The sequence below is a fragment of the Manduca sexta genome, unplaced genomic scaffold, assembly GCF_014839805.1.
Source record: "Manduca sexta isolate Smith_Timp_Sample1 unplaced genomic scaffold, JHU_Msex_v1.0 HiC_scaffold_2901, whole genome shotgun sequence".
Taxonomy (NCBI): Eukaryota; Metazoa; Arthropoda; class Insecta; order Lepidoptera; family Sphingidae; genus Manduca; species Manduca sexta.
In genome coordinates, this window is record NW_023593913.1 from 475 (window position 1) to 18531 (window position 18057).

At 41.6% G+C, this 18057-nt stretch overlaps 1 protein-coding gene and 1 pseudogene across 1 annotated transcript; one reads left to right on the top strand and one right to left on the bottom strand.

Annotated features, from left to right (window-relative positions):
* Positions 1 to 311: 311 nt before the first annotated feature.
* On the top strand, positions 312 to 4346 carry LOC115447792 (ankyrin-3). The gene is made up of 8 exons (XM_037446353.1): positions 312 to 502; positions 1366 to 1629; positions 1757 to 1913; positions 2260 to 2350; positions 2729 to 2877; positions 3226 to 3364; positions 3885 to 4002; positions 4220 to 4346. The coding sequence occupies exons 1-8, from the start codon at positions 312 to 314 to the stop codon at positions 4344 to 4346; spliced, it is 1236 nt and encodes a 411-aa protein (XP_037302250.1).
* Positions 4347 to 4772: 426 nt separating this feature from the next.
* On the bottom strand, positions 4773 to 17539 carry LOC119192543 (annotated as a pseudogene).
* Positions 17540 to 18057: the final 518 nt, after the last annotated feature.

Consider the following 18057-nt stretch of genomic DNA (forward strand, 5'->3'; position numbering starts at 1 on the left):
CAATAATGATAACGCTCCATTTGTACGAGATGTTGGTTGTTTTTTCTGTAATAACGGAAGTGTTAAACGGACACTTGGGTATTGATAATATGTTCTATAATTTGGTCTATTAGTTAAATACTGAAATATAAATAAGTTATGGAAAATACATTAGTAGACACTACATTTTGCAGTCTCATTGATTATACAACAAACATAAAGTGTCCATGCTTTTACTACAAGTATGCCATGAGAGATTATTACCTATTTGGTACATCAGCTTTCATACTATAAACAGTTCTAGCACATACAAATGGTTTGTTGCAGTGTAAATGTCGTTACAAGAATTCCTTATCGAGAAGTTCGAGTCATGGAAACCACCAGAGCCAGAAGTTATGAACAGAACCAAGCGAGATATCACATTAAACTGGAGTCAGTTGGAGCCATTCGACTTCCTCGCGGGAGATTTTATTTATAAAATAGAAAAGTATAACAAGATGCCTCGATGGATCGTGGTGTATAGGTACGTATTCTTTTATTGCAGTTATATTTACTAATTGCTCGCATTTGAATTTGCGTCTTTTTGCTTCGGAAGCATTTTATAAGCGTCGTTAGGCACAATTTAATGGAAATATTGGATACTCAACACCTATTATGTGCTGCAACATTGCATCACAGAAACGTTTTAGGGATGCAACATAACAAACCAATATAATGCAAGCCACAATTTGATGTGGCTACCTATGGCTTATTTTACTATATCGTTATCCTATCTCACAAAATATGTAGATTAACAAAGTATTCGTAACATTTCAACAATACAGACTCGAGTAGTTTCTCACACGCAACTTTTGCGATATCATTTGCACTTTATTAGGGTTTTGACCGTAACATCCAAAGAAATTTGTATCATCATAGAATATAGATCCTGTATAGGCTGTATCGTACATTACTATAATCCCCGTGGGAGGCCCACAATGGCGAGCGCTCGATGAATATTTAACAGCGCCCCTGGACGTGTGCGCCCCGCGCCCGCGCCCTACCATGCTGGTTACTGTAACTTATTGCTTATTGTTGCTTTCTCCTACTAAGTACTTAACGATTGTTTGTTCTTTTTAATACTTTTGTAATTAATACACGTTGTTTTTGCTATACACTTTTTACACAATTGAATAAAGGTGTACACAATATATAAAATGTATCCAATCTACCTAAAAAGAATAAGTGAGTCAAATTCGATAAACATTATTGGGTCTGTTTGTGGAGACCCTAAGTATGACCCTATACTCGGCTATGGTTTGACCCTAAGGTCAAACCAGGTGAATAATTTTATAACTTGTAATCGGTATTCCATTAAAATAAACGACTATCCTATATATTATACAGTGGTGGCAAAACAACGAAAACAATAGACAATCTGGCGCCGAGACATCCGCACCGGTTTCGTCTGAGAGTCATCCTCAAGGCAGAAGCCGTGCCGCGCCTCGCCGACCGAGCTATACACTTCTATGGCGATGAGACCGCTGTGTATGAGAAATTTGGTAAAACTGATGAGACCAACAAAACAGCATTTGAGGACGACAACATTCAAACAAGCGCTGTCGTTAATGAAAGTGGTGGAGATATTCCAAATGCAACAATACCTGCAAAGTAAGCGTACGCGGATTTTATTATATAGATTAATCTTTTTACTTTTGAAAAACAACTTTGGGATAAAATATAAAAAAAGTGAATTGTTTGCTGTTTTTTTAAGTAATTATAAGTATCTTTAATGCAGTAGTGGTAGAGACGCCATCATCAAAAGTTCAGACAAGTGTGAGAAACGCAAGTGGGTGGAGTCGCGATGGTCGGAGGAGACGTGGACGAGCACCGACTCCGACGGCACCTCCGCCGTGTGCTTCTCCATGGCCGTGCGCTGCGGGTACACCAAACAGGTCTTATATACCTACCTAGTCTTCTCCTTAATCCCACTGCCGTGTGGTCAATATATCTTTTGCCTATGTTGTAAAATAATTGATTTCGTTTTTACAAACGATCGCTTACTTATTAAAACTATCTGTGTAGTACCGATGTGTATCACCTTGCAATCTCTCATTCTTCTTGCTACTCTAGTGCGAACTGCCAAAGATTTGATAAATTCATTCTCGTATGTCATGTATGTATGTACACTATAAGGAATACTAAAACAGTTTCTTACTTAGCACACTCTATAACATTACTATTCATTCTTGTCTCACTTATTATCACCAGCCCTTTGATTTAAGCTTCATTTTTATACAGGTGCAGAGCATGCTGGAAGAGCGGCCGGATTTGATTGGAGCCATCAATCCGCAGAACGGATTCACGCCGCTGGCGACCGCTGTCAGGCGAGGTGACGTTATCACGCAGCCCGAATACGATATTCAAATTCACACACACACGTACACACATACCAACACACACACACCACATACACACGGATCTTCTTAATATTACAATTTGTCAGCATTGCGTACACAACTTAGAGTAATGATTTTAAATTTATCAGAATGTAACAAATTAGAATGAACGGCGAGGTAGTGATCATTACTGTCTATTCACACCATACACGTGAAATTGGAAAAGAAGTTGAATTTCTGTGTTACCTATTTAAACTTCTACTATACACAAAATTGTCACACAGAATGTTTATTATTTACTTTCATGTCACCTTTTATAATTGTGGAACTTTACGAAAGTGTTACATCTGCACTTACTGTTGTAATCTCAGGCGATATGAACATGGTGCGGTATTTGATCTCGATGGGGGCGGACGTGGAGCAGCCCTCGGCGGCGGGACAGACGCCGCTGCACCTCGCGCTCTACGCCGCTAACACACACATGGCCGAACTACTGCTCGACAAGGGAGCCAGTTTACAAGTATTACTTGCAATATTTCAGTTTCTCGCCTTGACTCATTTATTTGTAACCCCCCGTGGAAAAGAAAGTTATTATAAGTATTAGGTGTGATTTAGTCAAATCAAAGAAATACAATAAATTCCTTAAGCCTGCCTAAAGATATACCACTACTGACTATTTGGTCACTACGATAACATTACGATTGGAAAGATGATCGATAAATTAATTTTGATAATAGGTACCTAATTTTTCCTATAAATTCACGCCAAGTCAACTTACAAAACAATACAATAATTAATAATAGTACAATAAATTTCTTTACAATTTGATAGAAAACCAAATCGTAATGAGAGTACTTTTAAACTACAGGCCTGTGATTGGAACGGTCTCCGCGCAGAGCACTACGCGGTGGACTCGCGCGACCTGGATACCGTCAGGTTCGTGCTGCAGCGAGGAGGGGACCTCGCCGCCGAAGACAACAACGGATGGACCCCGCTCTTTAGAGCTGGTCAGTAATAGCAGACCTCAGCATAAATATTAAGCTAAGACACATTCTATTTAATTTTAAAAACAATATATTAAATTTAACTAGTTGTAACCTTAATTTTGTGCATAGAAATGTATATTGTGAGTAGCTTGCTATACGTAACGATAACGTATATTGTAAAACATGGAAATGCTGCGGCAGTTCCTTGTTTTCTAAGAGTCGTTATAAAAATACGATATCATTAGCAACCATGTTAATATATTGCCGCTGGCTCCAACCCCATTCTCTTCATTCCTTGACAACACAATTATTTTTTTCTAATCTGTTACATATACAAATTTCTTCAAGTTATTCAGTAGCATTCATTTATTATCAGGTAAAGCGATATATCATGATAAAGGTTGCAGGAACAAGCTGGATGCGGGCCGCTTTTCACAGGTCCGTCTGGAAATGTTTAGCAGTAGACTTAACGAGGCTGATAATGATGATGATGATGACTAGAGAGTATTAATAGTGAGTGTCGGTGGTATGCGGTGAGCAGTGTGTCAGGGCGCGGAGACGGCGCTGGTGGCGGAGCTGGCGGCGCGCGGCGGCGCCGACGCGACCGACCGCGCCGGCCTGCCGCTCGCCTGCGTCGCCAGGATGCTCACCGACCCCCAGTGAGGCGTATCACGTGCTTTATAAACATCTCACAATTACATCTTATCAGACTACTTGTACTAAATTCGAGCAGTGGTATAAGACAATAGTTACATAGAGTAAAAATTGTAAAAATAATAAGGATCGTTGTTATCCATGACGAGAACTCTGCGGCCTGACGGCCTAATAAAACCAATTTAATGAAATATTATGAAGGAAAGTTTTGTCCATTTTTAGAGGCCGCCGTCGAGAGTCGATCCTGCGGCTGGTGGACTCCAACTACCCGCACGAGAAAGCGCTGGCCAACTTCACGCGACTCACCAAAAAGATATACAACGTGCACTCGCTGCTCAAACTTATTTAATATCAAAACACATTGGAGATGATTTGATGAGATGAACACTTTCATTTACTCATTTTACTTAAGTAATGACTGTATAATATATGTTACGCAACTGAAATGAATTGAGTGTAGAGTAATTATTGCAAATAATATTTTTTAAGGTAAAATAAAACTTAACAATAAAATGTAACACTAATATTTATTAAAATAATAATATTTACAAAAATCCTAATACTAACGGAGTATTGATTTGCATATTGCGTGTGAAAGTGGTAACAGATGTCACTGAGATGCATCCATACAGAGACTCGCCCACAAGCCCGTACACGCTCGAAGAGAAGCAACGGCCACGTGACCGACGGCACCGACGCCACGCCACGCGGCGCCCACGCGAAATGCATTACTGGCAAGGCCTACTCATCCAATAAATAATTTAATTATTATAATTTAGAACAGCTTCACACACAGCGCTAATAATACTAAATGCGTACAGAGCGTCCGCGCGCTCGCCGCCGACGTCTCGAAGTCCATGTGACTGACGTGGGGAGGTTGTGCTCCGTTGATGGGCGCCTGCGCCTGCGCCACCGTACTGCTCTCGGAATGCGTCCCGCGCGCGTCTCTCTTCTCTCTTTTTATATCTGCTTCCCCCTCTTCCTCTTCGTATTCCTCTTCTTTGTCTAAATCATCTGTTTTTTGTGTGACTTCATGAATTTCACTACCGTCAGCTTCTAAGTCGTCAAGCACTTCACTGGATTTATGCAAATTTACTAGTTTTAAGTGTGTGGTTCTGGAATCCTGTGCGGGTGCTGTGTCTTTTGAAGGCAGTTGTGGGTCCTTATTGATATGCGCGGCCACCGGCGGCGGAATCTCACCCTTGAAAGGTCCAAACTGTGGGGTTTTAATAACAATTCCGAATTTGCAGGCAGTTTAGATGAGAACTTATTACTTGTCTTATTCAAGTCTGGCACGCTGGTGAGTGTCGCCGCGGAGACTGTTTTGCCATCGTATGTAGTAAATGTTTGTTCACCCATGGACAGTTTCTGAGAATGCTCCTTTGGCAATTTGGGGTCTGGCGGCAGGTAGTGCGGACTGACGCGGTCCGACTCCATCACCATGTCCGACGGTACTTCGCGCTCCATGTTTTTCTTACTGAATAGTGCGTTTAGTTCGTTTTCTGTTTTGACGTAAACTGGATGAGGTCGGTCTTCTTTCGCATGATTTTTTGGGAATACTTCTTTGGTTCGATCGTGGACCGCTAACAAATGGTCCGGTGGTGAGGGTATAAACATCGGCTCAAATGATTCGGTCAGTTTCTCACTAGATGGAGCGTAATTCGCAAGAGGCTGAGGAGATTCTTCATAGTCTTCTACAACATCGGTGTCTTCTCTCCTGTTAGCGCTGGTTTCGTATTCTGCTATTCTATCTTCGGCAGCCATTAGAGGTTCTCTTATAATAGGTTTAAATCCGCTTTCAACTACTATAGACTCAGGCCTGAACCCAGTGTTCACGGCGGGCGCTAATGTAGACGAGTCCACGGACTCGCCGATAAAATCTGATGATTTAATTTCGTTTAGTATTGGAAGTTCGTTTTCCAACTTTATCCGAAGCGTTGATGAATGGAACAACAGCGGCGATGGTGTAGGAGGAGTCCTCATCGGCAGCGGCTTCGTCTGAATCATCTGCTGATCCAAAGGCACTGGATGCTCCATCGGCTTCCCAGTATTATTTGTCCTGGCTTCATGTAAGTCTGTGGTATGCTGTGTTGTGCTATTGCGTCATTTCCGCCAGGTAGCATTATGTGACTCTTTACAACTTGGTTTGCTATTATATCAGTTTGGCCCAGACTCAGAGTTTGACTCTGTGTAGGCAGATTCGTAGATCCTTGTTTACTATTAGCCATTATAATCATTACAGGTGCTTGAGGAGTCGGTGTGGGATTAGTTTTAGTTCCCTGTTTTGAGATTTGGGTAAACATAGGTTTAGTGTGTAACTGGGGCATCGCTTTCATCGGCGGAATACCAGACGCCGGTCCGGCAGGCGGCGGCCGATTCATCGGGGGTCGGTTATTGTTAAATTTATGAGGTGAATTCTGAGACTTCTTCATGCCGACGTGTTGATTATGACCACTGGGCATCGGCAGAGGATATCCCGTGTTGGGGTTCTTTTGATGCATGGAAGGCGGCCGACGTAATTTAATTTCTGGTGGCACAGGTCTCCTGAACGGCGGTCGCATATTGCCGTGTGGCTTGTAGGGCCCGTTCGGACGCAGGACGGACTGCAGCGTCAGGGGTTTCTGATTCGGTGGTAGGAAGTAGTTGTCAGGTACTTTTCCCTCGACGAAGTACTCATCGTCCTCCCTGATCGGCTGCTCCGGCACGAACATCTCGCGCACGTCCTCGTGTACCTGATACTGGTGCGAGTTGTATCCGGCGTGACCGTTGTACGCGAGCGGCGCCGTGCCCGGGCCGTGTCCGTGCTGCGTCAGATGTGTTGTGTTCCTCTTCATGTCGTCTTTCATCTTGGTCTCGAGGCTCTCGACCGCCTGGATGACCTCCTTCATCTGTCCGTTGGATATGGGCAATTCGTAGCGTGGTCCGGTGCGGTACGGCTGCTCCCTGTCGTCTCTGTACACTTCGCCCGTTAGCTCGCCCTCCTTATAACTACTGAAATCGTCATAATTCGTTTTCGTATTGATAATTTTCTCGAGCTTCTTGCGCTGATCTAGAAAGTTAGTATCGGGCGTGAGTCGGCTGTGTACCTGCACGGACTCCTCGCTGCGGAGGTCGTCGGGCAGCGCCACAGACTCCGCCACGCGGCTCTCCTCCGCCTCCTCCGCGTCACACTCGTCCACCACGTTGATCTTCCAGCCGAGGTGGCGGTGCGTGAAGCACTGCAACACAACACACACGTTACTACAGTGGACGGTGACGTCTCACCACGACCACCCCTACTGTCACCGCCCGACAATATTATAGCGATGGACATGTCGCATGCACAGAGAAGGCTTGGAAGGCTGAAACAGAAAAGATGAAAGATTATATACAACCCGAGCGCATTCATGACAATAATGAAATGATAGAAATAGCCGTGTGTCACGGAACCTCATTCGCTTATTGTGAGTAACAGAGTGAGGTGGAGAGGCACACGGCTAGTTAGCGTATATGAAGAGTAACAGATGAAGAGTATACGTGATGATGAGAGTGAGAGGTAGTGGTGAGTCCGCGTCGCCGCCGCTCCGCCGAGTAAGTACTGTAAGGCGCCGGGCCACTACATGCTTGGCCACTCATGCTCATTACATTATCGCTGCAATCTTACAATACAATTAAAGTTTCGTGATAAACATATATAATAATATTGATGATGATATTCACAACAGCTGACACCTGATAGCATAGATATAGATGAAGTTAACTCCGAACAAGCGTTGGATGAAAGTCCTCGGCATTGAGTTGATAATATTGAAGCAGTAAATATTAAGTATTCCTATGTATAGACTATAGATACAATGAAGAGTTACTCCGTAAAGCAGTGAATAGTATAATTCTTAATACTTGATACTCTAAATGTAAGTCCAGCTGATTTTAGTTCTTTTCAAATCCTAACGTCAAAACACATAATAATTTTATCCATAACTTGCATAAAAATCAGAAAAAGGTCCTTCAGCCCCCAAAAATTAAATAAGATGCTTTGTCTAATATCCGATTTAGCAGACCAAACAGCTCACAGACATGGTGAGACGGCTACTGACTGTCAGGCGATATGAAACCTAGTAACCCCATATTAGCGTATCAGCTGAACCTACGCTCGAAAACCACATAAAGAAATCCGCCTGAACCATTTATCCGACTGACCTGGTAGTAGACGGTGTCGGGGGTCTTCGCGTCCGGCGTCCACGTGACGACGCCGGGGCTGCCCTCCTCGCAGACGAGCGTGAGGCTGCGCTGGTACGCGCCGAAGGACGGGTACTCGTCGGCGTCGGGCCCGCTGCTGTCCGGCGTCCAGTTGCAGAGCCGCCCCGCGCCCGCCGGCACTACGTCCCCGGAGCGGGTGCGGCGCACGCCCGCGTAGATCTCCACGCCCTAGAAACAAATTACGAATCGATGACGAAATCAATGCACTTCCACTAATTAAGAACCACTACTTATTCACAGAAAAAAACGGTAAATACGCTTTCTGGAGGAAATTTACAACACTGTACTATTATTTGGATAGAGCGAAAAGGAATTACTCGTATCTCTAAATCAAAAACTACTGTATGTAGAAAAGAGAATTAGTGTCAAATTGACCGTACATAATTGCTGGCAAAACACTAAATTTGGTAAAATTGTGTGCTAAATATTAAAATACTATAACATCGTCATCTTCAAATATTTTTTATAACTTAAGTAGTTAAGGTTTTGAAGCAAAGTTGATCATGAAAAATTTACACGAGGCTGATTTGTACAAGGTTCCTAGGCTAAGCTTCGAATCTTCACTCCTTATACCTTCTTTTCGTCAGCGCTCTTGTGTTGGTAGCCGCCGACGGGGTCGTTGGTGATGTAGAAGGGGTGGTAGCGCGCCGGCACCGCGGGGTCCGAGCCGCCCTCCACCACGAACGTGTACTTCTTGCCGCGCACCACGTTGATCTCCGGGATCAGCAGCCCGTTGATGTACCACGAGATGCCCCAGCCCACGTGACCTACAAACACATGCATATCACAATATATCCTTAAAAGGACCGTACAGAGTCGGAACAAGTGCACCCATGCTTTTTAGAGAATTTTTGGCCCACATCATTTGTGCGAGCCAACCGTTACTTAAGACTCACAAAATAAGAAATAAATTACAAAAGTTAAATTATCAGAAATCATTCCCCAATAAGTAATCTAAAACTCACCGTTTCGCTGCCCACAACGCACGCTGCTAGTCCAATGATCATTAAAATAAGATATGTGATATGATTACAAACCTAATGCCGAACATTATTATGCCAGCATTGCTTCATCAAAGTCAAATTGATTTGTATTTGAAGTCAATTAACCCAAATAACTGAGATTAGTTCATACAGTAATTACGCAAAAACTTATTGACGATATAAAGTAATTAAACTTCGAATGTAACAGCTCACGTCGTAAATTTTCATTAGGAATTTATTTTAAATCAGTGAAGTTCCCGCGGCGACAGTAATGACGTTAGCACAAGTGACGTCAGCGGCAATTATATAAGTTTACGCGAGTATCCTCGGAGGCAGTTTTCAACGCTCAGTATTCAGTTGTAAACAATAAAGACAAACGGCAGCTGACACCTTCAATTTGTCGATCTTGCTTCTGTTCTATGTGATAGAATAGGACGCAAACTTGTCGGGAATAATTCTAGTTAAGGCATTTGGAATGCATATTAATTATGGAAGTTGATACCAACGATGACCCGGACGAGGGAACAAGATATTATCGTCATAATGATTTATTTAATGTAGTAAATTTTTTTAGCAGCAAGTTTGTTTGGACCGTCGGCAAAACAAAACTTCTGTACATAAAGCATATCATGCCAATATGTAGGACCTCTGTCTCCCACTATCCCACAAAAGATAGTCGAACGCAGAGAAAATTATCCACAGTATATCTGTAGAACATAATATATTAATGCTGTACATTGCAGTTCATGAAAGTGTACACAAATATTCAGTTTATCGAGTGATTAGCACGCACGAGCCGCTAGAACAATCCTCCGGCCGACGAACCGCACTGATTTTACTCAATCACGACGTTATTAATGTTGTGAAATTGCTGCATTTAAGTTTATTGCGATAATTTGCAAGAAAATAGCCGTTATTTATGTAATCATACGTCAATTGCTCAATAACCTGACTCATTGCTAATCATCATAATTCTTTAAGATTAAATTGTTGGAGTCGCGTTTGCAACACGCAGGATATTTATTCCTTTTTGCAAAAGAAATCTCGAATATTGTAACCCTAGATAATTATATAAATCATATTCTGTGGAGTAGAGTTTGTTAGTTGAATATTTTATATAGGCTCTAAAAATTACTATGACGCATGGTTAAAAAGAAAATGCACTTAAATTATGAATTAGTACTGACCGGTAATGGCGGAGTATCCCTGCTTGCCACCAGTGGGGCCCATCTGCGCGTAGAACACGCCATCGGGCGGCTCGTAGCACTGGATTGCCGGGATCTCCCACGGCTGACTCTTCGGCACCGGCTTCGGCGTCGGCACTGGACGCGGCTTCAGCACCGGCGCCTGACAACCGATCAGCACTTCCACATCATAACCCGCTAGTATTAAGAACGATCCAAAGTACCTACTTATATTTCTAAAGTATATGTTGCCAAGTAAAGAAGTTTAGAAGCTACTCACAGGTTCCTTGAGTGGCGCAAGTGTAGTGGACGAGGGCTCGGCGCGGCGCTCCTCCTCGGTCTCAGGCATGGGGCAGTTCCAGCGCGGCGGCCGCCCGAACTCTATGAACTTGTCACCCTGACAATACAACACTTTTTAAGTTTTCGATGGCTTGTCAATATTTCCATCTTTAATGATAAGGAATCCAATCTGAGTGTCTTGGGGTAAAAGGCCACTGTTACTTAACACATCCGCTGTGTTACGGCAAGTATTTGGCCGTATTTAAATAAATAAATAAATATCAACCAGGGCGGCAGCTCGTTGTCCCTATTTTACATTCGGTGGGGTGATTTAACTGTTCCCGCACGTGTCGAAAGGAGATAGTGATCTTTACAATATTGTTGCTTTAAATATAATAACATACTTCACTAATAACGCACAGTAAAGTAATAAGACAATAAATTAGTGACATCTCTGCCATCTGCACAAATAGATCTCGCAATAAGCTTTATCTCTACTAAGTTTAGAACATATTTTGATTCAATTTAAAGTTTTCTGTTTTCATTTTAGAGCATTTAAATGAAATCTTGTTTGTAAACATGTTTTTTTACAATAAAGTTATTTATAAATCCATCAACAAAAAGCAATTCCTTCTTTTAAATCGGGCGCCAATAAATAAAAGTAAGAGCTCTGATCCTGATCTAATATCTTTGACCAACATGTCTGTAAACACCTAGATATCTCCGCTCGAATCACCTTTCAATAATACTTACAAATTTGTTTATTTCTTTCAATTAAAATTCCTAATATTGTGTGGCCTCATAATAGATACCTTCTGAAGTAATTAAAATAATTTTGGGTCTTAATATGAATCTATATAAAAAGCCTGTGCATATTTTTCTTGATTACTTCCTTTATACTAGGTAAGTAGGTACATGTTGCTACTTGATAAGATAAACAAACCAAATAAATAGGTATCTAACTTTTTATTACTTAAATATGTTTTTAAATTGACGTTATTTGTAAGTATAATATTATTATGTTGATAGTTACTTTAATATTTATTTAAAAAAATCTAAATTTTGTTGAAGATTCAAAACAAACATGACCGGAATAACTATCGGTTAGACGCTTCCAACGTCGGAGTTGGGGCTCTTAAGGTGAGTATCCGAGGTAATGTTGGAATGAAACGGGCAGAGCTTTATGAAATTCTTCCGTCGGAATTAAATGCAAAAATTCATTGTAGTTGGTAGCCGAGGCCGCGCCGCTGAATCTACTCCCACTGCCCGCGGGCGGTGACCGCGGCTCTCTCGGTTCCCACGCACACACACTTAAATACTTTCAAAATAATTATAATACATAAATGTACTATATGTTCTTGTTCTATAGTAAAATATACTAAATTATGGAATAAGTTAACTGTCAAAGCTTTTGGCTCCACCAATGTCAGTACGTAACGTGCATCAGTAGGTCATCAACTACGTGTTATTGGCAGCAGCAATTGAAACCAATTGTTTGCCTCAAAACATAACGACGGCAAAACATCTTCAGCCAGTAAATAATCTGAAGATTGTATTGCACCCCCTTTTTTACCTACACCCCTAAGCTGCGAAGGTCGCAAAGTATATCAACAAGGGACGTCGCGTCAGAACTCCGCCGGGATTAGACATATTGCGTTTAACTTTGATTGAACATATTATTGTAATTTTTTGGTTGGTAATGACTTTTGGTCTCTGCTTTATGTTTCAACTACCCTCTCTTCTTGGCGTTGACGAGATGTACTACAGTAGACGTCGTTAAATTTGTTTTGCGGACGTGGCGTGACGTACAATACAACGCTCGCTATAATAGCGAAGTATAACGTTTTTAATAATTAAGGTATTTTTAGTGCCACTTCAACGGCGGACTTAAACACATATGTAACTGCAGAAACGAGGAATCGCCAAATATATTTTCTTAACATAACCATAGAAATATTTTGTACTATTCCGTTTTCAATGATTTTCTCTACACACTCCAACGCCATCATTCAAGTATACAAACTGTACAGCTTCCCTCGAGAACTGCGGCACAAAACTTTTCAATAAGTAACTTAAAACTGGCAGTAAGCAATGCGTCTGATCACTGATATTGGAGGAGACTACAGGCTGCGGTAACCTGACCAGATCGGAAAAGGCTGGTACACGCCTGTTTGCCGTATAAAACTAAGAAGAGTAAAGAAATTCGCAACAAAATGAACATTGTTGAAGCAGTTCATAGAATAAACAATAACTTCATAACAAACAACCTTTAAAATACAATAGTAGAAGAAAGAACTCGAGGTTCCTCCGCGGTGAATTTAAAAGATCAACTCAAATAAAAGCGTATAGAAGTTCGCTGCTTCATAGAGCTCAGGGCTGTAGTTGAGGTGTGGGCGCCGTGGCGCTCGGTTTAGTTATTACCGACACTAGTGTTTGTACGACTGAACTAGCTCAGTGCGCACCCGACCCACCGGCGGCGAGCAGCGATATCGAGCTAGAAATTAAACGGGACGGCGACGAGTTGCGTATTAGTTAGAAGTTAGAAAACTGATAGGCGACCAATCGCCGGTCTTGTAAGGTCGTCCTGATTTCTCATTGTTGAGAATATATTGCACGAGTCGTATCGTTTGTACGAACTTTCGATAAAACACGAATCTTTATAATGAGTCTTGGTTAATCTTCGTACAATTATTAAATAACTGTTTGATTATAAGTTTATCCATTTGTGTAATTCGCAACGCAAATTCGTGTGAGTAATTGTAATTAGGACGCAGTTATACTACAGGCAAAAACGTCTTTTATTCAAAGTGAATCCTGCTTTGCCAAGCGCCAAGCAAGCGTCGTTTGGCAATTCCGACATCGTATGTTTCCCGGGCAATAAAGTAGTGATAGCAGCTACGTGCTCGTCTACGGTTAAACAGATGCCTTAAGTACAAATCTCGCTCGCTAGCAAATTGTAATGGTTACGTCATAAACCTGTGCGGTAATAATATTCATTCTAGACAGGTATATTATGAGTTTTATTGTATTTTATCATTGTTTAATATCTTTCCACATTATTTCACTATAGATTAAACATAATTAGTGCATTAAATCTTCCTGGAATTTTCTTTGTGTCCCAAAAATAACAATACATGAAGATTCCTATGTTAATTTCTAATGTATATAACTAATGAATCACTTTATCGCCTGCAATTATCCATCTAAAATGCGCAAGTTATCGAACTTCAAAGAGGTAAGGCCTGCACCGTCGTATTAATATTATTATAGATGAAACAAGGTGACGCAGATGGAAGTAGGTAAAGCAAATGATCCAACTAACCTTGGTGTAATGTTGGTGGTAGGAGACCTCGTTGAGCGAGTTGAGCGGTCCGATGGCCCAGATGATCGGCTGCGAGGCGTTGGTGAGCACGGGCAGGTCGAGCCCGTCGGCGGCGCGCAGGCTGCGCTGGTACGTCACGATCGAGTACCCGTTCACCAGCGCCGCGTTCAACGGACGCACTGAGTTCGTGCCCTCCTGCGTCACACATCAAATTATCAATCACAGTTTTAGTAAATAAATATACTATGTGAGCATATGCAATGGTCCGCCACAAGATATCGCTCAGACTCAGGCAACAACGTAAAACGCAATCACAGACTATAAAAACAGAAAGAAAACGCAATGTGATGCCTTCCAACACAGACATCATAAAGACAAGCATGCTTAATTGATACGTACACTAAAAAAATATATTTAAAATACCTCGGTGTATGTAGGTACCCATCCTACAGCTATACACAATATCAGATCATGATCGATTGAGCTAGGGCCGTACATAATAACCAAAACGAAGTTAGTGAGTTGCGAGTTGAGGCAGGAGCCGCTCATCATTGCTGACCTACTAACGATGGAATGGTGGTCAGATGCCTACCCGCCGCCCGCCCGCAGTCCCCGCAGCCCCCCCAGCTACACTTTATTATATTTGGCGGGAATGAGCTCAGTAATGCGATCAGCCGCCCGATCCCACCACACCGTCGCTAAAACTGTTACGGAGCGAAACTACCATAACCGATTTACAACGTGTCTGTTCCATCAACTTGTAATCGAAATGTTTCGTATTTGATTTAATATTTGAGCAGCTTGTAACTTTACAGCTTGAAATTACAGGTGAACTAACCATATACTTTTTCCTTCTTTATTTCTTTCTTTCTATAGTACGTGATGAATCTCTAAGTTATTTGCATGGATATCCTGGCATGTCTATAGATAGAACCGACCTAAAGTCGCAAAAACTTAGCTTCTACACGTTTATCTCTATGGACCTTAATTATAACATAAGGTGCTCAATGATATTTGATCATTTGATTTAATGAGCTTGTTGGTTGTTTGTGTGGTAGATTGAGAAAACTAATATAGTGGCTCGTTCCAACAACTCATTAATAGAACCAGATTAGTAAGAACGAGTAGTGCGCGGGCCAGGCGCGGGTCACTTGACAAACCAATGCAAGCGAACTACGAAATACTGTTCGCTTCACTCTTAACTAATTATTATTTGACATAAAGTCGTTTATTGGCAAAGCATAGATGTATCATGTAATGTCTCTGCAGTAGTAATCATCGCTTACAATAAGCCACTTCTTGTGTATATCTACCCTACTTATAAATTTCTTACTAAATAACGCTAACTTATATCGTATCATTTTATTACGAGCTCCCCTCGCAACTTCCTCCAACTTGCAGAATGTACTGCTTGTGTGGTGATTATGGAGGAGCGCATGTAGTTGTGACCGCGCGGAGCACGCGGGGACACAAAGCAAACCCGCCTGTAGTTAGCATAATGTACAACCCCGGCGGGCGCGACTCGCCGACGCGCAGGTTGAACACAATTTTGTTCCCCAACATTGTCACGAGTTATTTGACATTTATGAATAAAATTTATTTAGGCTAGATAAATCATATTACTGTTAATTATATAAGTATTCAAACGATACGAGATAATGGTAGACAAACTGCATGCTAACTTATAATGCATATAAACTTCCAACTGATCAAGTTTAGTCATATTTCACACTTCAGGACTTTGGTGTAAATTGAACACTAGTGAGATGCTTTTAATGAGCTCGCGGCGTATAATACTAACCACGAAGTGTTCGTCGGGGCAGGAGCCGTGCGTGCCGGCGCACTGGCTCTTGGCGTCCAGGTAGTAGTCGACGGCAGCCCGAGCGTGGTCTGGTTGAGCCACGCCACCGCCACGTCGCCGCCCACCATCTGCGAGTGGTGCGGGTCGCCAGAGATGCCGAATGACATGTACTCGCCGTCCTCTGCACATACATACTTATATTGTGAATACTACACAGTGAAATCATATGCCTGCCTCTAGATTATCGCATAATTAAACTGTTGTGAGCTATTTGTTCAACTTTGTGGTTATGAGACGATAATGACGCGACTTGTGTATGGTACAAACGTGTATCCGAGCGAACGGTGCCCAGTATACATGTCGATAATTACGCATCACTCGGCTCAATCCATTCTATGCATCACGCTTTCAGGTCAGTCGATATAATTATTACATACTTATACCAGCAAATTCTTGATTTCCATTCGATATTATTTAAATAAATATTTAGAATTTAATGAAATTACCTCGGTTCACAGCGCGAGAATAAAAAAGTTTAATCTTCTGCTTCAATTAATTTAATGCAAAGTATATGTAGAAATTACCACAAATTTCCATTTCAAAGTACATTAACTGGTAAGTAAGGCTGATACAATGCGTGAGATGAGTGGCGCCGCGCCGAGCCGGCAATGTGTTGTGTGTAACGCGGCTGTAAGTATGAATATTCAGATGTCCCGCACAACGATTTGTTTTGTACAAATTTGCATGAAAACGTAAACATTCTAAAGCCGTGACGCGTATTGAGGTTTATTGCTCGCTAGCTGGTGTTGCACGCGCGAGCTGCATCATCACAAACACAGAATTTTAAATTATGTAGGTAATATATATTTATATAGCTTGAACATAATTTCCCATACTCGACGTTGTGAGTTTTTAGGCAAATACTAATAAAAAAACGTAGTACTATTCAATATTAAATCAGTCGGTATCTAAAAATAAAAACAAATTCGAGTGAAATTTAAAATCGTACTGCATGACACCCGTTTATACACACGAACACTAAAGTTCAAACGCATGTTAATAATATAACATGAGGTACAATGCACCAGAACAAGTCCAATATCCTCTGTGCTGACGTACCATCTAACTCGGGCCACATCCACGCTAACTGCTTCCAACTCGCATCGCTCACACGCCACCGCACAGGTCATGTTTATTCCATTATTCTCTACGTTGACATCGTTTGTGACTGAACACTGATTCGCTGTATTTAACTTTGGCTTGCAAATTCAAAGATTGATAGTAACTACAGTATAGTGTTTCATCTCGATTGTTGACTTTATATCGGTTTTCTAAGCGCGACTAAGGTACAGGTTTTGTTATTATTTGTTTCAACAACTGATATGTTTTGGGTACTTGGGTTTCGTGACTTACTGTAGGGTCGGCAGCAACTATTTATGTAAATGAGTGAATTTCAAGTGTTTTGATTGCAATGCCTCAGACTTACGATATAGAGTACTCTTACCTGTAGAGTTACTAGTGGGTTATAGTTTGTAGTGTACTAAACATACAGTACTCACCGAGTTTAGCGACCAGCTGTATGACGATGCTGTCTCCCGCCACCGCCCAGCGCGCCTCGAACGCCAGCTCGTCCAGCAACACCTCGCAGTTCAACTTCGACTGCAACACACAATCACGCCTCACAACAACACGTATAGAGAGGATGACCACGTCGAGCATGTATGTTATCATTTGTTTTCTATTCGATTTAGTTAAAGGAATTTCTTGTATACTTCATACTCAACATAAACCGGAAAGAACATTGGGTTCAATCTTTAAAAAATATTTTTAACTTTAACTATCTAACAAATGTAAGATAAATGCGCGCAATCTCTGTAGAGGCTCGGCTCCCAGATACCACCCTGAATTAATAACAATCATCGTGTACACCTTGCCATTACAGTGTCATTTGTATAACCAGTGCACTTCCGTGAATGACTAAAGTGATATTTTAAAAGAAAGTGGAGCGACATTGTGTAAGTGGCAGTCAGCATGATGACTACGCAGTACCAGCACCAACTACACTCATTCAACTGCCACTAGTGTTCTAGTTGCATATTTAACAAATGTTCATCATACCGACTTTTACTTTAATGTTTAACATTTGCAACTAATTTGCGTCGTCAGACACTGAAGCTAAGCGCGAAACATTAACAATACAAATATTTCTATATGGTTCCACAGCTCAGAAGTCCTTGTATGATCACTTTTTG